Source organism: Camelus bactrianus, chromosome 14 (genome assembly GCF_048773025.1).
Source record: "Camelus bactrianus isolate YW-2024 breed Bactrian camel chromosome 14, ASM4877302v1, whole genome shotgun sequence".
NCBI lineage: Eukaryota > Metazoa > Chordata > Mammalia > Artiodactyla > Camelidae > Camelus > Camelus bactrianus.
Window position 1 is genome coordinate 70,659,120 of NC_133552.1, and position 22,161 is coordinate 70,681,280.

At 59.5% G+C, this 22,161-nt stretch overlaps 1 protein-coding gene across 8 annotated transcripts in view; it reads left to right on the plus strand.

Moving 5' to 3' along the window:
* Nucleotides 1-22,161, plus strand: part of TMEM255B (transmembrane protein 255B) — a 38,052-nt gene that overhangs the window by 2,332 nt on the left and 13,559 nt on the right. For 4 of the 8 annotated variants that reach the window (XM_074378616.1, XM_074378615.1, XM_074378611.1 and 1 more), the window contains 7 exons: nucleotides 4,881-5,023; nucleotides 7,599-7,661; nucleotides 10,551-10,640; nucleotides 12,525-12,605; nucleotides 13,178-13,263; nucleotides 13,958-14,117; nucleotides 16,927-17,070. In XM_074378616.1, the coding sequence (XP_074234717.1) occupies nucleotides 4,881-5,023; nucleotides 7,599-7,661; nucleotides 10,551-10,640; nucleotides 12,525-12,605; nucleotides 13,178-13,263; nucleotides 13,958-14,117; nucleotides 16,927-17,070 (767 nt within the window). Of the gene's footprint in view, nucleotides 1-4,880; nucleotides 5,024-7,598; nucleotides 7,662-10,550; nucleotides 10,641-12,524; nucleotides 12,606-13,177; nucleotides 13,264-13,957; nucleotides 14,118-16,926; nucleotides 17,071-20,369; nucleotides 20,500-21,278; nucleotides 21,885-22,161 lie in introns of those variants that run through there. The other 4 variants (XM_074378612.1, XM_010952353.3, XM_074378618.1 and 1 more) reach the window with 3 other exon arrangements.

The window sequence follows — 22,161 nt, forward strand, 5'->3', positions numbered from 1 at the left end:
GGCCCCGCACGACCCTTCCTCTCGGGGCTCAGAGAGGGTGAGCCTGGGCGGCCGCACAGCAGCTGGGCACAGTTCCTGTAAGTTGCCACCATGGCTAGAAGCCTCATAGTACATAAGTTCATGGACAGTCAGGGCACCTCCCCATGAAGGCCTTGGCTCTAACACTGCGCACAGGAGGAGTCCCGCCGGTGGGGGAGGGGCTCGAGGGAGCCATTCAGGGAACACTGGCTTTTTCGCCCAGCGTGGAGGACCAGATCTGAAAATGCGTGGGTTGTGTGGTAATCAGAGAGGTAGCCTGCCTTCTTGATTTTCTCTCTTCTTGTCTGTTTAAATGCAGAATTCTATGTTTGTAAAGAGCGTTGAAGGTCAGGATTCACCTTTTTTTTTTTATCTCTGTTGTACCTGGAGTCTAAGTATTACAGTTCGTGTCACTGGAAGGAGGTTGTTCAGGACCACCCTTCCCAGGGCCCCGGGCTTCACGTCCCCTTGGAACCTATGACCAAAATCCAGACAAGACAGCTCACGTCTTCCGCTTTTTATCACGCGGCAGTTTCAGAGGCAAAGGCAGACTCAGGAAGCAGTGGGGAAATGGCAGAGTTAGACTGGGAGTGGTTCCCGGGAAGATCTATGTGGTCCTGAAGGAGGGGTGTTTGATGCGCGTGTCAGAATGTCACGCCGGACTTGACAAGGTCCCCCCGGGACTGGTGGCCTGGTGGGGCCGGTCAGATCCCCGCTTATCACACAGCTTCCCTAAAGGGACAGATCAGGGCGGAGTCCAGAGCCTCAGGAATCAGAACATGGTCAGGTGGTTCTGCCAGACAGGCCACAGGGGGCCACGAGACAAGGCCCAGACGGTCAGAACTGTGGTTTGAAGCAGCTGCTGAGACTTCTGGTTAATTGTTTCACGTGTAACAGATGTGTGATGCATGAAATTAGGGAAAACAGCAGAAACCAAAGTCCTGTGAAGAGCAGGGCGATCGTCTGACGTTTTCTGAGCTACGCAGCCGCATCACGTTTAGTTTTCGGAGTCATATTGCTCTTATACCTGTTTTAACACCTGGGATTGAAATGGGAACCTAGGAAAGAAAGCGTCGAGGAGGAGCAGCTGGAGAAGAAATAACGCAAGACTTAGAAACAAAGCAAGCGCGCAGCGGCAGGGGGAGGCGAATCGACACGCCCCTTAGTGAAGGCACTGCTGTGAGTGAGAGTCGTGTCTGGAGAGGGACTGAAGAAGCTGGAAATGTTCTTGCAGCATATTAAGCTGTTAAAAACAGATTTAAAGGTATTTTTGTCCCAATTAAAGGAAAAAATACATTGAAAAGTAGATAAATGCATTGAAAAAAGACCCCAAGATTATCTGCCCACTTGCCAGCGTTGGAAGATGGAATTACTGTGAATTTCAGTTTTTTCCTCTGTATTTAGTATACTTTATAAATGTTCTAAGAAATAACTATTGCTCTTATGAGCAGATAAAAATCATACATGTTTAATATAAAACTTACACTCTTACTTTTCCTTGTAGAAGTGCTGTTTTTCATCTTGGGGATATTTTCTGGCCCCCATCTGGGTTGGTTTTTAGCTCACAGACAGTGAGAGGCATGGAAAGAGGAGTCCCTGAGTAACTGAAAAAGCCAGGCGTGGGGAAGAAGGATTGGGGTGAGGCTGGGGAGGGAGAGGAGACTTGGTGGGGGCTGGGGTGGGCACCCAGGACTGTCCAGCTAGCGCCGCCTGACCGCGGACACGGGTCCTGAGTGGGCACTTCCTCACCACCTGCAAAAGCACAGCAGGTACCAGGAGCCCTGTCTTGGCACGAGTCTGACAGTGGCCTGGCCTCAAGCCACCGGGGGAGAGCACCTCTGGGGGCAGGCGGGCTGCGGGGCTAGTGTGAGGCTGGACGGAGGTGGGAGTTGGCTCTAGAACCCGGGCTGGGTTTGGAAGCTGGGGCGGTGTCGCAAAAGCCAAGCCCGTGGCCGTGGGCTTGGGTGAGGAGCGGGTGTGGCCTGGGCAGTGGTCTCTGCGCTCCTTGCTCCGTCCACTCCTCTCCATGCTCGCCCCGCCGAGCCTGCCTTGCTGGGCCTGGGAGCCCTTGGCCGGCGTCCCTGGGGCGGGCGGGGCTGGTCCGGGGCTGCATCACGACCCCTGTGCTGTTGCAGTGGGCGGCCTTTTGCAGCCACTGGCCCAGAGGCCTCGCTTCCAGGAGCCCTTGCTGAGTGTGCGCCCTGGCCGCCCCGGGCACTGTGTGGAGAGCCCGTCCGGCCTCGGGGGCGTCAGCCTTCTGAGCAGGTTTTGTTCGGTCCAGACTTGTTCCTCTGAAGGTTATTCTCAACACAGCCCCCACGGTGGGTGCCGCGGGAATCGGGTAGAAGGAGCCAGAGTGCGCCCCTCCTCTGTTCAAATCCGCGTCACCGCCCGCCTGGGCTCTCCGGGGCGCGCTGGGGGCAGGTGAGAGAAACCCTCCCTGTGGACTCGGGAAATAAACCAGCCTGTCTAGGGAGGCAGAGAGGGAAGGCCTAAGGGAAGGAATTCTGGAGCTGGTGGCAGGAATTGAACCCAGACACTCACGTCTGAGTCTGGAGAGGCCCGGCCAGGGCTTGCAGAGCAGGGCCTGCAGACAGTGAGGGCAGGGCCCCCGGCGCGGAGAGGGCCCTCCACCCCGCATCCCCGGGACCTGGGCCTTCAGCCGGCTGGTTGCTGGGCTGGGTGGGAGCTGGCAGTTCGTTACCCTGGTGACCGAGGGGAGTGCGTCCTCTCCAGGTGGAGGTAGTAGGTGGTTTAGGGTGAGATCTCTGGAGAAGGGTCTTCCTGAGGGTCTGGAGGAAGGAGGCTGGGGGGGGGGTGCTCAGCTGAGTCTGAGGGGCACAGGAAGGGGGGCCTGGGCCTCGTCCGGGTCCTGCTTGGCCTCGGCATGAAGTGGCTTTTCCTGAGAAACTCACCCTTGCTAGGTCAGCGGGTACAAACGGCGTTGCCCAGTGGCCAAGTTATTCTGAGTGCGCACGCTGACTCAGTTTTGTGTAATTCATTTCCGAGTACGTGACAGCCCCATTCTGGGGTGTCATGACTGACCTGCTGTGAAGCTTTGCTGATGGAACTGTGGACGGACATTGCAAATCTGCAGACGCACAGGTCTAGAGGGTGGGACGAGGCAGCCGGCATGCGGCGGGGAGGGGGGCGTCTGACCTGTGGTTGCAATCAAATACGCAGCTGCCCTCACCAAACACACCCACACACACACAATCGATTTAAAAAGCTTTAGATTGGGGAGAAGAACCATGTTTTTCTTTCCTCCCCCATTTTGTTTTGGAGCCACAGAGATCAAGGTGGGTAATTTCCCAGAAAACAGCACAGCAGCCTGGCCGGGCTCAGCGTGGCCTCCAGTCCTGCCCCCCGGCTGTCGCTGCCTCGCTGTGTGGTTGCTGATGACCACGTAGGAACAGGAGCATCTGGGATAGAATTGTGGTGACAATTATCACAATTGTGGTTACTGTACAGGAGGCTTCCCTGAGTGGGGAAGAAGCTAGGTCTACACAAAACCCAGGGGTGGGGGCTGAGGGAGGAGGCGCCGGCGGCGGAGGTTTTCCTTTCTTGCCCGCGATCTTGAGTTCAGTGACAGAATGAGGTTTGGATGCACAGACCAGGACATCCAAATTAGTGGTTTATAGTCTAATTCTGCTACCTAATCAAAGTTTGGAGGCAGATAACCCAGGGCTGTCTTTCTGTTCTGCCTTTCTTTGCATGCGACCTCCATTGTCAAGTTCCCTCATGGCCCAAAATGGCGGCTGGGGCTCCACCTTTATGTTCACACTCCAGGCAGCAGGAAGGATGGACGGGATAAAGGCAAAGGGACTGGCTCCTGTAAGAGATTTCCTGTAGGACCACCCAAGTCCTTCATTGAGGCGGATGATTATCTGCTGGGACTCCAGCTGGCATGTTTCCACATTCAGTAATCAGGGCCTGCTGAGCGGAAAGAGAGGATGGATGTGCAGGTGGGGAGAGTTTGGTGTGGAGGCAGGCTCACAGGTGCACCCAGGGAGCAGTGCTGGCTGCCTGAGAGGGAAGCATGCACCTTCTCTGTGCACAGGGTGCAAAGGTCCTCCATCCAGTCTTAGAAAGCGGCAGGTGTCTGTGGTTCACAGGCTCCCTAAGGTCTAGGGGTGCTTGTTAATGCAACTAAAGTGCTTGGTGGAGCTGGGCACAGAGCAGAAGCTCCACAAGTGGCTGGTGTGACTACCGCAGTGTGGGGTGAAGTCAGGGACTTGGAACCTAAGGAGGGCTCGGCCACCCTCGGCTCTGGTGTTTACCAAGAACCCACTATGTGTGGGTGCCATCTTAGGGGAGAGGGGTGCAGCAGGGAACCAGGGAGCCTGCACCTGCCCTCACTGGGCTTGTCGTCTGGGGGACAGGCATCGGGGAGGTGAGCACAGGACGTGGTGACAGTGACTGGAGCCCCTCTGGGTGCAGTGGGGGCTGCAGGGGAGGGCAGCCGGGCTCCTGCTTCTGACCGCAGGTAGGTCAGATGGAGGCGCGGATGAGGGTGGCTGTGCAGGTGGACGAGGGGCCCTGAGTGCGGTTCAGGGATTGATGGCGAGGAACCGGCAGAAACCTCAGGGAGGGCGGAGGGGCAGTAAGAGTCCCCGCTCGGAGGACCGGGGTTGGGTGAGAAGGAGCTGGGCAGTGGTGGTCTCCACGGCTTTTCAGAGGCCACTTCAGTGCACCTGAGGGGGGCCCTGGGGAGGGGCAGGGCGAGCGAATGCCAGGTTCCAGCGAGTGGGCGGCAGGGCTTCGGGGAAAGAGCCTCGCTGACCCTGAAGGTGCCCATGTTTGCTAGGACCCCTCCCCGAGCCCGGCCCTGCGCTAATCAGCTCCTTGTTTGCCCTCCCCAGAAGGATTTGAGAGAAGAAAGAAGACATGCTTGTGGTTTGTGGGGTCTCTGCTGGTGGTGTCCACTTTCATCCTGACCATTGGCCTTGCCGCCACCACCAGGACGGAGAATGTGACCGTGGGGGGCTACTACCCTGGGATCATCGTGAGTGCCACAGTGCCTGGGTCTGCCGGGAGGGGCGGAGGGGCGGAGGGGCCGGGGGCCCCGGGGGACACAGATTTCTGTGAGGTAGTGACACGCTCCACCCCAGCCCCGCAGAGGAGGAGGTTAGGGTGTGGCTGTGGTGGGCTGCACAGCAAAGCACGGTCAAGGCTGCTAGTCAGCCAGCCATAGAGGGGTGAGTGTCCTGCACCGCCAGGTGGCCCGGTGGGAGCACGGGGTCCCAAGGAATCGGGAGGGACAGGGGAGGGGTCAGAGCCCAGGGGTGGGAAAGGCCCCAGCCCAGTCTCCCCGGAGTCCCCCGAGGGAACCAGCCCTGTGACACCTGGATTTTAGCCCCATGAGACCAAACCAACGAAACCAACCGTCGGAAAACAGACATGGAGCTTTCCAAGGTGCCTACCCCGAAGCCTCCATCGAAGACTCAGTGACACGGTCGCGTGGGGACAGCAGGTGGAGGAGCTGGCGTCACCCCTCCTAACCTCCACTTCTGGGCAGGAATGCCGGTAAACCGACAGCCTAACCAGACCCGGCAACAGCAGCCCCCAAAGTCAGCATCACCCAGGGGAGTTCTGAACCAGGAACCCACGTCCTTCTGCTAGCAGTAGAACCTGCTCCAAGTGTTGGCACTGCACTCAGGGAACATCTGTGAAATTGCCATTAGCAGCTCTCGCCCTCCAAGGGCACCAGAACCCGAGTCACTTGTCATTAAGTGCTGAACCAAGACTTAAGAACAGAAGTTTAATCTCACTACGCTCACTAAAGTGTTGTCAAGGTTGGTGACAACATTGATAACATTTTTAGCAAGGATGAAATATTTGAAGACAGTTTGTAAAAATTGTTCATCTTTATGTGATTTTTACTTTTGTGTTTTGTGTGTGCTTTATGAGCCCATGTTCTCCTCCTCTGCGTAACTGACGAGTAGACCTAAGGAAAGGGTCTGTGCTGAGTTTTCTCAGTGAAATCCCACGAGACTGCTTCTTTGCCCGGGTCCTGGGCGGGCGGGGAGCCTGGGGTCCAGGGCCGTGAGGATGCGTTCCCCAGAGTACTCGCAAAGCGTCAAGATCAGCCTCAAGGAGCAGCTTTTTGGCCTGTTCTCCAAGCTTTGCTGATTCGGGATTTCACCGTGAGGTCACACGCACAGCAGCCTGGGTGTGTTCAGAGCCCTGCTCTGCGAGGAGCCTGATTCCGGGGCTGTGGCCGGGAGGAAACTGGCTTCCACTGAACGGTTGTGAGAGCAAACTGTGGACACGACCGATGGGATTCGCCCAACGAGGACGTGGATAAAGTCCCTTCTGTGGAGACACTGCGTTGACCTGGAGACCTAGAGCCAAGGGAGGGTCTCAGGAGGACCCCGGGTGGGAGGGAACAGACGCCACGACGTTTTGGAAAGAGGATTTTTTTTCAAATCCCCCAAAATGAAACTTAGTGAAGTGTAACGGATGTATTTTGGCACTTTCATGCTGGAGTGGGATTTTGATATTCTGAGCTGTGAGAGGGACTATTGTATTTTGAAGAAAACGCTCACCTTTCCTTAATTATTGGTGGAAACTGTGCACTCTGGTCCGGCTGCAGATGTGCCTGCAAAGACATCCCACATAAGCAGGTTGGATTTTACTGCATTAAACTTGGCCCCACGGCCTAGGGCTGCCACAATTGTGCCGGTCAGCTGGTCACCTGTCCCCAGGCTGGCTGCGGGCCCAGCCCCAGATGGTCGCTCGAAGTCGGAAGCGCAGGGCTCACCTGCTGCAGGCGGGACTGCAGCGCAGTGCAGCTCTGTGCGGCCTGGGAGATGCTCCTCACCCACTGTTCTGAGCTTCAAGCTGAGGGGAAAGTAGGAACTTCCTCCACCAGGCCCGCACGCCCGGCCGTGCTTGGGTGGAGGGACCCTTCACCTTGACATCCACGCCGCTGTGTGGGTTCCCCCAGCATCGCCACGTCACTTGCACCTGGGGGCTGAGAGCGGGGCTTCCTCCAGAACAGGAGGGTCGATTCCGCCCAGCGCCCGCCCCCAGCGGGAGTCCCCGCCCCCCTGGTCTGCTTGCCGGGATCACCTGTCTGCCTGCTCACCTGAGTCAGAGCCCCTTTCCAAGTCGTCTGCGTAGTGTTGGGGCGACTGGCAGCGCCTCTGAAACGCGCTCGGCTCTGGTTTCCTGTGACCCCACCCGAGGAGCCGATCCTCCTACGACTCCGGCCTCCAGACGGCTTCTCCTGCCCCCGCGCAGCGGTGGGGTTACCACGAGGACGACTGACCGGTCAGGGTGAGGGGCACGGGCCCTCTTTTCCTGAAATCGAGTTAAACAGATGGGGGCGTTAACGTATGTGAAGACAAGACCAGACGGGTCTGTTTCAGGGTTTCCATGCCAACCTGGTGGCGCTGGAGACGCCCCCCCAGCCCACCTCCGCTCAGCGGCTGGAGCTCCGGGGGGGGCTGGCCGCCTCGCCCTCTGACAGAGCGCTTGGGTGGGCCATCCCCTGTGCGTTGTCACCGCCCAAGGTCAGCATTACGCTCCAGGCCGGTGACCCGAGCGCTTTCTCTCTTGTCCTCCTTTGGTGTCAGCTGGGCTTCGGAGCTTTCTTGGGAATCATTGGCATCAACCTGGTGGAGAACAGAAGGCAGATGGTAAGAGTGGACATCGTTTCTGTCACGTGTAGGGGGGCGAGTGTGGTGGGAGGGGGAGTGGGTGGGAGGGGGAGTGTGGGAAGGGGTGAGGGTGGGGGGTGTGTGGTGGGAGGGGGTGTGGTTGGGGGAGTGGGTGGGAGGGGGAGTGTGGGTGGGGGGTGTGGGTGGGGGGTGTGGGTGGGGGAGTGCCGTGGGCAGGAGAGCATGGGCAGGGGGTAGCGCAGGCAGTGGCGTGCGGATGGTTGAGCACCACCGTGTGCACGCGGCAGCGTCCAGCAGGTGCTGGCTGGTGACAGGTGCTCAGAGACCAGCAGCCACAGTTAGGTCCTGCATTTAAGCACGTAGGTCAGTCAGGATATTCATGCTGCTTCAAAAGTAGACAATAAAAAGCTGAGAAAACGTCAGCTAAAGAGCGTGCTCGTGACTTGCATGCTCCCGAATGTGTAAGAACATTTCCTCTTCCCTTGATCTCCTTTATTCCGGTGCTTTACAGTGGAAACATCGAACCCTACTCAACGTGGACAGAATGGCATAGCAGCCTCTGCCCACCTCCCAGCGTCGTCATTGTCTCTGTAACTGTTCCACTCTTCAGTCTAGAGGGTGGAATCTAATCACCAGAAATGGCTTCACCATTATCTCTGACCTGAGAGCCGCCAGTCACGTCGGCTTCTGCTGCTGCCCCGTTGCGGGTGGCTTACTGCTCTCTCCCCAGCCAGACAGACTGAGGAGCCCGTGGTTTCGCTGGTGGCTCTGCCATCGGGCGTGGTCCCCGTGGCCAAGGATGGAGACGTTATGGGTCTAAAGCAGTTTCCTCCCCCCACCGCTGTCCAGGTGGGAGCACTCAAACACATGCTGGAATCTTCCGCAACAGAGTTTAAAATCCTCAGACTAACTGAAGTCACTTAGAAGTCGATGAGCATGTCCCCTGGGGGGCAGGGCATCAGCCTGTGTTGGGGAGGGTCCAGGCTGTCCTCCCCGCGCCCCCTCTGCCTGGGGTCAGGGCATCATGGGCCCCTTACGGGCCCCTCCCCTTCTGTGCAGAAGCCCAGCTGGTCTCTGCTGCCCCCAGGACTGGGTGGGTGGGGCTGACACAGAACGGCTGCGCAGGCAGATGAGGCGCATGTTCCGAGGTCCTGGGTGCACACGGCATCTCTGGTGGGAAAATGAAGTCACTGATTCTACCTCAAAGCAATTTCAGCCACCCCAGCAACAACCATCAATAACCATTAATAACTGCCAATAATTGCCAGTAACCGTCAGTGACTGTCAATGACCACGAGTAACTGTCAATATTACTTTGAGGGCACAGGTTTCTCCCTGACTTTTCCCAAGTGAGGATTATCATCACCCACCCATTTCTTTCTTCATCAAATGTTTCCCAAGCATGCATGGTGCTGAGCTGGGCACTGGGTGGGGAGACTGGTTCACGGACTTAGAGCTGTGCACAGAGCATGGGGGGCTCTGGGGGAGGACGGGGAGAGGCGGTGGAGGCAGACAGGGCTGGGGGGTCTGCTCCCAGGCTGGGATGGGAGTGGAGCTCGGTGGTTAAGGCTGAGACCCAGGGGCAGCGCAGCTCTGTCCAGCTCAAGATGTGTCGGTTCTGTTAATAGTTTCAGAGAACCAGCGTCAGTTCTCTTCACTGCTTGTCTGTTCTCCGGTCTCTGCTTTGACCTTTGTCACACCTGTGCCCCCAGCTTCTGGTTGGTGGGACCCAGCAGGCCCACAGGGCGTTTATTCAGTGCACGGATAGTCAGAGGGGAGATGAGGGCCAGAGAGGCCAGCAGAGCAGAGACCGAAGGACTGGACGCAGCTCTGATTTGCGATGTTGGGGGCCTGGCTTCACCTGGAAGCAGCTCGTGGGGGCTGCGAGGAAGGGAACCCAGGGCACGGGCTTGGCCCTCGTATCCCATCCTGTCCCCTGGAGCAGCCACTGGGAGCTTCATGCCAAGACTGAAACCAAAGTCCCGGGGGTCAAACCAGCCCGAGTGCCTGGTGGAACCAGTGAATACTTCAGATTAACCAGGGTGGGAGGGAGAGGCCGTGTGGAGTCCGTGACCAGGGAAAGAAGCAACCAGCTGACGTGGGAAAACAGCTTCCAACGGAACTATGCTCTCTAAGGTTACAGACGGAGCTCTGCAGGCGAGCCCTGTGCTCTAGTCGGTGGCTCGGTTTTCACAGGGTTTGGGTGAGAAACTCCACAGTGACTTTAGGCTCCTTTGGGGACTGAGCACTGGTTCTCAGGCTGTGGTTGTGGCCACTGGAGAGAGTGTAGGGGTCCTGGTGTGGTTTGGAAGGGTTGACCCTTGGCCGCTCAGTGGGGAGGACAGACGGGAATTTTTGTACTATTTTTGCTGTTTGTTTTGGTAAACCTGAAATCATTCATAAGAAAAGATAGAAAAATGCTGAAGAAATGGCCCACAGATGTGAGCAAAGGGCCTCTGCCTCCGTGAACACAGAGGAGTGTGTTTGAGGGCACAGGGAGCCTTTTTTGCCCATCAGCTCGGAAACCCCGGGGCTGGCCCTAGGCAGCATCTCCAGGCTTCGGGGGCGGGCGGCAGGCTGCAGGAGGAGCAAGCCTGCAGCGTCCTCTTGGGTGCTGAAGCGCGAGACCCTGCCCACGGAGCCCCGACCACGAGCGTGGGTTCCTGCGTGTCCCGGGAGTCCACCCCGCAGAAATACTCACACGTAAGCCCAGGGTTTTACGTAGAACCGTGTAGCAGCATTGCAGTTGCAAGACGTCGCAGGTGGTCACACTGCCCTGGAAGCCCCATCACCTCCGTGTGGGGCGGCACTGCACGCTCTGGGGTCCTCGGCCCCTCCCTTGCCTCCAGGGGCCTGACGCTGGCCTTGAGGGTCCATCTGTGCTGAGCCCTGCCCTTCTGCTTCCAGCTGGTGGCAGCCATCGTGTTCATCAGCTTCGGGGTGGTGGCCGCCTTCTGCTGCGCCATTGTGGACGGCGTATTTGCTGCTCAGCACATTGTGAGTTTCCTCCACTCTTCCTGATGTTGGTCTCAGTTACTTTGGGTTTTAAAAAATCTGCAGAGCTAAGTTTCCTTTTGCAGGCGCAGCTCAGCACCCCCACTCTCTGTCTCCCCACTGGTGTTGGCCGACTGCGGTCTTGTCCCTCCTGCCCCTCGCTTCCTCCCGGGCTGACCCGGCTCTCCCCGCTGCCCCGCCCGCAGCCCCAGCACATCATTGGAGCCAAAGTCCTCAACTCCCCACTGACTCTCCTCAAGCCTCTTTAAATCAACAGTCTGCTGCCCTATGACTTCCCAGGTTTTTAGCTCAAATGCGTCTCTCAGGAGGCGTGGCAGAATCTTCTGCCTCCGTGGCACCTGGCGGTGTGGAAGTCTGGGCAGACGAGTCTGGCAGTGGATCTTTGAACCCAAGCCACATCGGACGCTTGTGGCTTGGACCTGTGGGGCCCCCTCGGCCTCGGCACAGATCACATGGGGTATTAGTTTTTAGCAAATTGAGAGCAGGTTGCAAACAAAAGATTAGATCACCGAACACCATGATTGTGAAAATATTAAATTGCGTTAAAATCAGCCAGGGCAGCCAGCCGAAGGCAAAACGCAAGACCCGTTGTCAGACGGCATTGGGTGTTTCCGGATCCCTTTTCTGTGTTTGTGGAAGTTCTGTTGCACGGTCAGGAAGCGGTCCTTCAGGTTCCAGTCAGGCAAGTCAGAGAGCGTCAGTTGGAGTGCAGTGCAGCGGCCGTCCTCATCAGAAGCACCGAAGCGCTTGCCTGACCATCAGCCCCGTTTCCCTTGAAGTGAGCCAGCCCTGGTCACGTGCAGTGGTGCTTCCTGCATTTGTCCACCAGTTGGTACTTTCGTCTTAGGAGTCAAAGGTGGGGAGACCGTCGGGTCTGTGCTGGCGCTGCACCTGCTGTCTGCTTGCCAAGGGGTCTTGACCGTCACCCTGTCCCGCTCGAGCCCCCTTCTCAGCCCCCGTTCCAACGAGGCTGCCACAGTGAAGTCATGGCTACGTTTCCTGAGGAACCTCATTAGGCATTCTATGGCCTTGGACAGAAGAGACTGGGCTGAGATGCAGACTCAGTCGCGTTCACTGCCCCACCTGCCTCCAAGCTTGTCCACGGGTACAGCAGCGTGTGACCGTGCTGTCGGGGCTTCTGCTGTGGACAGAGTGCTCCCGTCCCCCAGACTGATGTGTTGAAACCTTACCTCCAGAGAGATGGGCCCTTAACAGGCGATGAGGCCCTGAGGGCTTGGAAGGAGGGATGGACAGATGGAAGATGGGTGGGTGGTTGCGGGTGGAGGGATGGAGAGACGTACGAGTAGAGGGATGAATGGATGGGTGGCTGTGGACGGAGGGATGGAAGGATGGGTGAGGGGTGGATGAACAAATGGAGAGATGGATGAGTGGACGAGTGGATGCAGGGAGCAATGAAGAGATGGTGGAGGGTTACGTAGATGATTGATTAAGCCATCAGATGGACGATTGGCTGGTTGGATGGATGAGGGAGTTACTCTGAAATCCATCTTGCTCCTTTCCTAGTAGAAAAAAGAGTTTTGCTTTTAGGAAAAGAGGTAGGAGCCAAGGGGCCTCTCTGGGCCTTGTGTGAGTGCACAGCCACCTCCCTTCAGCTGCCCTGTGTCGACCAAGTTGGGGGAAGACGTGTCCATCCGGCCACAGGGCAGGGTGCCTGCTCGCCCGCCCTCTGGGCACAGGAGCCCAGCTGCCCGGGGACGAGCCACGTGTTTCCTGCCTCTCGGTCTCCTTCTGGGAGGCTCTGGTTGGTGTTGGCGTCTCTGCTTTAGACTCAGCGTCTGAAGTCGCCTCTGGTTGCTCTGGATTTGGGGCTGAAACCACTCTATTCCATTTGTGCCTTGTCTCCAGGAACCCAGGCCCCTCGCGGCGGGAAGGTGTCAGTTTTACTCCAGCGGAGTCGGATACCTGCACGACGTCTACCAGACGGAGGTAAGCAGTGGGGCTGGTCTGGCTCCGCGACCCGGTGGTCTCTGCCCCTTGACCTCACACACGCGGGTGGCGGGGGTCCTCCTGCCGGTTGCAAAGTGCTGGGGGAGGGAGGAAGGTGCATGTTTCTGCCCCAGTCTTGCTGCTTTCACATCAAAAGCTGCCCAAACACCTGCTCCCCAGTGCCGCAGGCCCCCGAGGGGAGGCCTCCGGGTGGCTTGGGGTGTGCCGGCTTGGTCCAGTCGTGCTGCTGGGAGCCGTCCTCTGGACGCCCAGGAAGGCTCTTACTTAGAGGGGCCCCCGCCTGGAGGCGTGCTGCCTGGAGCCCTCTCCCTCCCCTTGTCCAGTGAGTGTTGGCCACCTGGCCTCCTGGGGTGGCTGAACCTAGTCCTTGGACTCCTCCCAGCCCTGCTGCACCCGGTCTTGGGGAGGGAGGGGTGGGTCAGGCGGCATGGGCTCAGGAGGGGCAGTGGTCTGACTGAGGGGCAGAGTGGCTGGGTCCCCCCTTCCCCCAAGGGAGGCCCCTGCCCACCTGGAGTGAGGACGGCGGGGACCTGAAGGGTCTCTGCTCGCAGGTCACCTGTCACTCCCTGAGCGGAAGGTGTCAGCTGAGGGTTAGAAGCAACACCTGCTACTGCTGTGACCTCTACAGCTGTGAGAGGTGAGAGGGGCCTGACGGCTGGGGGAATCAACCCTCCCTGCATTGTCTTTTAAATTTTGTGTTATTAGCTTGAACGCCTACATTAGAACTAGCAGGGAGCTGAATGTTTGCTTCTTGGGGCCCCGTCTCTGAATTGTGGAGAACTCGGGGGGTCTAGGCTGCACCCCCTCCCTAAGAGCGGGGATCTACCCCGTTTCCACCCCAGTCAGGCTACTGGCAGCTCCTCGTGGCTGGGGCCACATGATGAGAAGCCGTGCTCTAGACCCTGCACAGACCTCCGCAGGCCCAGGCCACGGGGCCAGGATGAGCCTCACTGGGGCTCACCCTCCCGTGTTCCCTGCCAGGGCGGCCAGGTGGAGAGGGCTCTGCCGTCAGCCTTTCTGCCCTGCTGGCTCTGACGGCGACCAAGTCAAGGTTCCATCTCCCAGGGCCTGTGTTTGGGGCAGTCTTTCCTGCTCAGAGGCCTGTGCTCCCTCCCCAGATGGACACCAAGCTCCCTGGGGACAGCCCTGCCCCGGGGCTTCCGGGTGCGCTCGACAGACGGCCCTGTCCCTCCACGGTCAGGGCCCCGGGCATTCTCAGCAAAGGCCTGAGCACCTGGCCGGACACTTTGTCTCTGAGCCACCCTGCTCGCGGGGTGCGTCCCCTCCGCGCAGGTGTGGGTGACACTGTTGTCCCCCCTGCCCCCGCGCAGCACTGAGCACCCTCCCCTCTACTACGAGTTCGTGGGCGTGAGCAGCTGCCGGGACGTGCTCCACCTGTACCGGCTGCTCTGGGCCTCGGCGGCACTCAACGTCCTGGGCCTGTTCCTGGGCATCGTCACTGCGGCCGTCCTGGGGGCCTTCAAGGACGTGGTGAGTAACACCCGCCCCGTGCTGAGCAGACCAGGCCCAGGGCCCCGTCACCCTCACTCACAGATAAGGGGACAGGCTGGTGGGGCCCCAGCCTCAGGGCTGTGCGTGGAAGCAGGGCCCTCAGTCCCCTCCTTGCCTGAGGCTGGAGCCACTGAAGCCCACGCAGGGGGCACGACTTCAGCCGCAAGGGGACCTGAGCCTGGCGCCCCCACGGCTGTGTCCACGTGTGGATTGCCAAGCTCAGATGACTGTGAGGCCAGCCTCCTGGGAACGGGCTCCAGAGTCTGGGGCCTCCGGGGAGGGGCAGCTCGGCAGGGCCCAGGCCGGAGGCTGCTCTCAGGTTCTCCGCAGGGCAGTGTCCTCCCCAGGGACCCGTCTGCTCTGACTGATGCTCTCACTGGGGCCAGACGCCACCTCCTGCAGTGTCACCTTCTTCCACAGACACCAAGGGGAGCTCACAGCCGCCCGGTGTCATCCAGTGCTAACGGAGACACAAACGTGTGCAACACAGCCCCCGCAGGCCAGCCCCCAGCCCCGCTTGCAGCTCAGACTGCCATGTGGTGGCTTGTCACCACAGCCCGGAGGCTCTGGCCACTGGCCACGTTTCTCAGCTTACCGGGAGCTCCCGAGATGTGACATGTTTCTTGAGGGTTCTCTGGCTCCAGACAAAACCTGAGACGCCACGGAGACCCTGTGCCCCATAACCACAGCCGTCCCGGCCCTCACTGGGCAGTGCAGATGCTTGGTCGTGGGATGTCTTTACACTCATGAGGGACGAGTGTCCCATCCTTCGAGGACGAGGGCCAGGAAGCCTGGCGTCCGCAGGGCCCCACGGTGCATCTGCAGAATCCCCCGGGGTGGGGGCTTTCCTGCTGTGTCTGTGTTAGAGCTTTGCCCCTGGCAGATTATAGGAGAGCGAGGTTAGACCAGACTGACTCGCAGTGTGTCTGGTGAGCGTCCTGCCGGCCTGCAAGCTGGGGTAGAGGTTGTTGGTCTGTCCCCAGGGATGGCGGTCAGCCCAGTGGGTTTCCGGAAGCAGCTCCAGAGCCCACTGAGGTTATGATAACCTTGCTGGAGTGTTCTCTCGGGAAGGTAGTAATACCCTGGGAAGGCCCTGGTCACACAGGCAGGACATGGAGTTCTGTAGACTCTGGACAACCTCCTTCCATGAACCCAAAGCTCTGGGGTGTTGTAAGAAGCAAGGCAGGTGATTCCTTAAAGCAACTTTAACGGACCTTATAATTTAGGAATTATCTTAAGGGATGAAGACACTTCACTGACCACCCAAAGCCCTCGGCACTGAGGGCCAGGAGGGCAGGTCACAGACAGCTCATCCTGAGGGGGGCCGGGCAGCCGGAGTCGGGGGAGCCTCGGGTCTGCAGAGGGTCTCCCGGGGTGGGGTTGTCCCAGCATCGTGGCCACACTTACAGACACCCGGCTTAAACTCAGCTGAAAACCTGTCTGAGTGAGGAAGGGTCTGCATTGGCCTCGGGTATGAGAAGGCAGGTGGGAAGTCCTGCTGGCCCAGCCGGAGTCACATCGCAGTCACGGGGGCACAGGGGTGACAAGGTGGACAGGTGGTTATGCCAGACCGGGCAGACGCAGGACGGGAGGCTGGGGGTGGGGTCCAGCGTCCCCCTTGGAGTGGCCGTAGTGCCCTGGAATGAGGCTGCCTCGTGGGAGACCCCAACCCCTGTCCCCCCGGGACCCTGAAATGCTGAGTAGGGCCAGGCGGCTCCTCTCTGGCCCTGACCCTCGACCCTCTCCAGCCCTCTCAGCCCCAACCCCCAGGCTCTCCCCTGTGGCCGGGAGGCCCCCCAGCCACGCCTCAGACCCTGATGGCTCTCCGTGGCCTTGGGACACGGCTGAGGGCGGAGCTGGGTGGGTCAGGGCATGTGCAGTTGGCGCTCGGCTCTGCTCGTTGGTGAATAAGGTGTCAGGGCGTCGAGGTGGCAGAGCTTGGGCTTTGCCTTGAGTTTTCCATCCTGTATCCCTGCTTTTGAGCCATCTGCTCCCTCCTCGGAGTTTGACTGACTCCTTGATTCAGTTCAGCGACAGGCAGGACTTGTGCTGAGCTCCTGGTAGGAGGGCCTGCCAGGCGGGGCAGCTCGGGGGGCTCCCCGCTGCCCAGCCCAGCCCTCAGCCGGCTCTGGTCACCTCCAGTGCTGCGATGAGCTTTCAGACCCTCCGCCCCTGCTGTGTGGCCCCTCCCCGGATCCACAGTGCCTGCCCCATGGGAGTCAGGCGGGAACCGGGTCCGTGCTCTTAGGGAAGGGTATGTCTCTGGTCTGGGAACCCTGCGTCCCCCAGGGGAGTGACTGGCCTCCCTTGGGGGAGGAGTCTGTCCCACAGCCCGTACTCTCCCGGGGCTGGGTGAGCAGCCAAATCAGGGCCCAGGTCCTGATTTCCCCTGGGGAGTCAGAGCCTCTCGTGAACTGACGGGAGCAGGAGTTTGGGAAGTTCTGGTCTCGTCCGTGCTTCTCCAGAAATCCCCACAACCAGAGCTCTCGCCCACAGCTGGGCCACGGGAGCGCCTGTGCGGAGGGGCCCCCGAAGCCAGCCCCTTCCTCGTGGCAGCTGCGTGGGGACCGCACGACACAGGCCCCTGCAGTGGCCTAGGCTGGCGGGTCCCTGGGACAAAAACCGAGAAAACGGAAAGCGGGACTGAGTCCCTTTTTAGGGAGAGAGCCTGGCTGAGGACTTGGGACCCAGAAGGACGGCAGCTGGGGGATGAGCTCCTCAGAGAGGGGTCGGGTGGAGGGGCGCCCGCCTGGGAGGGTCGGCTGACGCGTCTCCACCCTCCTGGCAGGTCCCTCTGTCCCAGCGGGCCTGTGGCCCACCCGCACCGCCCCAGATGCTCTACAACCCCGCCCAGCAGGTCCTGGCCTACTCCGGCTTCTGCCCTGCGCCTGCAGCCCTCCCCACCTGCTCATCCTTCCCGCTGCCTCTCCAGGTAGGCTGAGCGTCTCCAGACTGAAGCCGCCGCTCACGTCATGGGCAGTGGTCACTTAGCCGTCGGACAGGGTGCGGGGGTGGAGGTGCAGCTCTGGCTGAAGGAGGTCAGGGGGCCCGTGTCTTTCCCTCCTGACGTAATAGGGCAGTGCTGTCGGCTTGGACCAGCAAAGGATTCGGGACAGTCTAAGGGGACGTGGAGGGTGACCCTAGGCCCCTCGCCTGGACGTCCAACAGCTCTAGGGGGCATTTGGGGTGTCCTTTGCTCTGTGTGGCCCTGGTGACCCAGCCAGCCCACAGGGCTTCCTGTCCAGAGTGAGTGAGCCACCCACCCACCCACACATCACCGACACTGGGGCACTTGCACAATGCTGGCCTTGGGGCTGCTGTGGGAAAGGGGGCATCTTGTTTACAGAGCAGTGCCCCCGGCCCACCCTCCCGCTGCCGGCACACCCCCGTTGTGATGACAGACATGTCCCCAGCTGTTGCCTGTGTCCTTGGAGGCAGAGGTTAACCTGTCTTGGCCCCCGTGTTGAGGGTGACCAGGTGGACCCCCTCTGTGGTCTGTGTCAATGACAGTGGTGGTCAGTGACCAGTCCTGGGAGCTCCTGCTTCCAAGGTGTGGGAGGGGTTTTGTTTCTGCCCTTGGGCGGGCGGGGGCTAGGGGATGACGAGGGGATGCCCAGACCCCGGCCGTGTGTTGTGAGGTCACATGCCTTCATTTGTTTGGGGGGCCAGCGCCCAGAGAGTGACATTGGCAGGACGTGACGCCAGCTCAGGATCGGTGGCTGCCGGGGAGAGTTCAGCGACGACCTTATCTCCCTGTGGGATTGCCCGTCCCCTCCTCTGTGCCCAGCTCCTTCTACTTGCCTTGAGAATGAAGCTGGTGGCTATGCACCCAGGGCGTTGGGGGCCTTGGAATTCATAGAGGAGGCCAGGACACAGCCTGAGGTCAATGCCACGCCTGTGCGGAATGGTGGCGCACAGGCTGTGCTGTGGGAGGCCTCCACCTGCCATTGCGGGTTGACCAGTTAGCCAGTCGCCATCCTGCCCTGTGGGACCTGCAGGGTGGGTCCTGAGTCTGGGCATGAGAGGCCCCTGTGAGCCCGGTCTCCACTGGAGAGAGGCCTGGCTCCAGACCTGGGAAGGGACTATCCAGGGGTCAGGAAATGAGCTGGTTGCTGGCGCCCCCTGGTGGCGTCACTCCTGAGGGCGGGCACGCCCTGGTGTCACCGGGCACAGCTTTCCCAACACCCAGGCCATACCTGCAGTCCCCACCTTGCCCAGAAGTGTCACCCGCATCCCACCTCCGGGCATCCTCCCTGGTCCCCATCACAGGAAGGATCGCGTCATCTGGGCTGTGTCCTGTGTCCTGGGGGCTCTGCTTGGCCATCCTCATCTGCTTAGTTTGCAAACCTGGAATGTGAGACCCACAGCTGTAGGGAGCGCTGGACCCTCGGCTGGTTGGCCACCTGTGGTCACAAACCCCAGCTTGAAAATGCAGTCGGGGAGGGACACACACTCCCTGCAGGCTGGCTGGTCTCACCACCCCCACATCCACCTGGAGGCCCCACAGCCGCTCCCACACACGGGAGCTCCCTGCCCTGGGAGGGAGGCCATGCTGTGCCAGCGTGGCTGGGAGGTGGAGGTGACCCCCACAGGGCCCCTCCTCTGGTCTCAGCCCTGACATTCGGGCTGGGTTGTCACCAGCCTCCTGCAAGCTTGGCCAAAGGGAGGACTAGGGGAGGACAGGACCTCATCCTGCTGGTGCTGGAGGCCGACAGCAGCTGGTGCTCTGCTTCCTGACCTCGGGCGCTGGGCGGCGTCCTGCTCCTGTCCCCTCAGGGGCTGTGGTCCTTGCAGGAGTACAGGGTGGGGCATGGCCTCCATCCACGCAGCTCAATGCTGATGAACGGACCACTTTATCCAATGTTGGACCCCATCCTCATCCACCTTGCAGCCCTGGCTCTTCACAAACAGCAGATGCTCCCCGTTCTCCCTCCCGAGGAGGCCTGGGCTCCCCTCCTGGGGCCTCATCAGCCTTTACACCAGCGCACATGTGAGTGTCATTTCACAGACGTCAGTAATCAGATTTCCGGGAGATGACAGTCAGGGAGTCTCTGTGTTTCCTGAGAAGAAAGACACAGGTTGATGCTGCTTCTGTTGACCAGCAGAGGAGGGAAGGGAGTGTTTCAAGTGCTCCGTCAAAGTCATCAGCAGTGGAGATGCTCTCACATAACAGCAAGCAGCGAGCAGCTACTGGTGGGCTGTTTTGAGCAGTTAGTCAAAAGAGAAATCTAGAAGGGAACCCACCTTCCTTGCTCCCAGGACCACCTGACCAGGACGTGCAGGGAAGGGCTTGGCGCCGATGAGCTTTCAGGAATAGGACATGCCGACAATCAGCTTGCATCCCGTAGCTAAGGGACCTCACGTCCTGTAACCGAGGGACTTCCTGTCTGTTCCTCTGACGGGGTCGCCTGTGTGGACAGAGCCTGGTTTGCTCCGTGGTTCCTGGTGGTCTACTCTGTGATCCATGGTGGGCTGCCCCGTGGTCTGTGGTGGTTTACTTCACGGCTCCCGATGGGTTGCTCCGTGGTGGTTTACTCTGTGATCCATGGTGGTTTACTCCGTGGTTCTTGGTTGCTCCGTGGTCCGTGGTGGTTTGCTCCATGGTTCCTGGTGGTTTATTGTTTCCTGCTGGTTCGCTCTGGCTCCCACTGGTTTGTTCCATAGTCTAGTGTGCTGTAGTCCTGGTTTTCTCAGCTGCTGTCTCCTGTGAAGCACCGAGCAGACACGTGCTTGGTGGGAGCTGGGAGCCCCTAGCAGACCCCAGAGGGTGTTCTCTAGAGGTTTGCTTTGTCCCCTGAGGTCAGATAAGTGTGAATTTGAGAGAAAGGAAGAAAGAGAGGTGGGCAGGAGCCCAGGGCCCTTGGATTCCAAAAGCCCCAGCTGTCGAGCCTGAGCTCCAGCTTATGAGAAAAGTCTCCTTTCGGATCCTGAGGCCTGAGGCATCTCTGGAGTTGGGGGTGGGGCGGACTGGCCTCCCCAGGACCTGGGTAGCTGGCAGGCAGGCAGCAAAGGAGCCATACCGTATGGCCACAGACTGGAGCCCGCACACATGCCTGTGTCCTGTTGTGGGGGGAGCTCGCTTTATTTGTTTAATACTGGTTTAAAGCAGGCATTTTTAACCCTTAGAAATTAAGAAGTAAAAAGAAACTTGAGGTTTGTTGACAGGTGGAAAAAAAGCTGGAAATTTCATTGATTTAGAATCTGTGCCATGCCCCAACGTTTCCTTCACAGAATCACGTTTTCTTGCGTCTACGTGTATAAGTGTGGCTTCTCCAGAGAAACAGCCATCGGGGTGTGTGCGCATAACAGACTCAGACACAGATATGTCTGCAGCTACAGGTGTCGATGCTACAGACAGAGGCGTACAGGTAGAGAAACGGAGGTAGAGAGAGAGTCGGAAACCTGCAGGGCAGGCCACAGATTGGAGGCCCCCGGAGGAAGGGATTTTGCAGATTCGAGTCCCGTCAGTCTGGAGGCAGAACTCTCTCTTCCTCAGGAACCTCAGTCTTTCCCTCTTTGACTGATCAGAGGAGGCCCACCCACAACGGGGAGGGTGGTCTGCTGATCTTCCTGGTAATCGTGGCTAGAGAACACCCTCAAAGTGACCTCCGGACGGTCTGAGCAAAGATCTGAGCAAAGATCTGGGCACCGAGGTCTAGCCAAGTTAATGCATAAGGTTAACCATCACACTGTGTTGAAAATATTCATGTTCTTGGTTTCTTTTCCTTAAAATATGAAGTGTTGAGTCAACCCAGGGCCCCTAACAAGCCGTGCAGACTTTTCCTCAGACAGGGTTTGCATGACCATGTCCCAGCATTAGGCCGGTCGATGGCCATCCCATCGAGGGTTGATACTGGTGCCCAGCAGGCAAGGCCAGGAGTCAGGGATCTGCAGGGCATTCCCGCAGGTGGTGGATTGGCGTTTGTGCAAAGGGGGCCCCGCTGGGCTGAATTGGGCCCTCCGTCTGGCCCCTGGGAATGCAGGCTGATCAGGGAGCAGTTCCCACTGGGAGGGCCTGGGTCTGGGGAGACTGAGCTGGGGGCGCTCCGGAGGGCGCTGGTGGCATGCTCCTGGGCTGCACGTGGAAGTGTGTGTGGCTGCCCTCCTGCCGACTGAGGACGCTTCTCTGTTTAATTGCAGCCCTCCAGCGGCCTCCCGGCCTTGCCCAGCGCTGACCTCTCTGTGTCTGAGGACACACAGCCTCCGTCTCAGTCCAGCTCCGGCTGTGGGGGCCCCCCCAGCATGCCCCCTGTCTATGCTGCCACCCACGTCCTCCTGGGGGAGAAGCCGCCCCCTTATGCACCCTGACCAGAGCCGGAGATTGAGCAAAGTCTCCTTGGGGTTGTTAGAAAACAAAGCTGTGTCTGCAAGCCCTGCTTCCATGGCCCAGCCTCCTGGACACGGCAGAACACCTTCCAGAGTCTGAGCCCCTTCCCTCCCGGGGCGCATCACAGGGGCACAGAGCCCCGGGGGCCGTGGGCAGCACCTCCAGGTCAGCTGCACACCAAACTGCCGGGTCCCCACGAGGGCCCCTCGCTCGCTGACAAAGCAGCTTCACGCCCTCCTGTCATCCTCACTAGTCATTGCGTCATTTTGCGAAGGGCACGTGGCCCCGTGCCGTGAGAGCAGGGGCTCTTGGAGGGGACATGCTGTGGCTGTGTCTATTGGTCGTGTCCCCGGGGACACGTCTGCTCCAGTGACCGGACTCCTAGATTCACACATAAACGCTGTTTCCAAAGCCTGCAAGTGCCTGGGGTCCGTGCTCCTTTCCAAACGCCGACCCACTGAGGGGACGTCTGCTCCCTGTGGTTGCCTGTTTCCTGTGTGAGGCACCTGTCTTCTGTGGAGTGTTTTGGGGGAGCCCGGCCTGCTCTGTGGGGCACCCCGAATGGGCCTCCCCCAGCAGCTGTGCCCAGTACAGACCTGAAGCTACTACCCCAGACCCCCGGGCACCTGCCCACTGCCAGACACACCTGAGGGAGCAGGTGAGCACGGCTCTGCACAGTCAAGTCCTGGCCCAGTG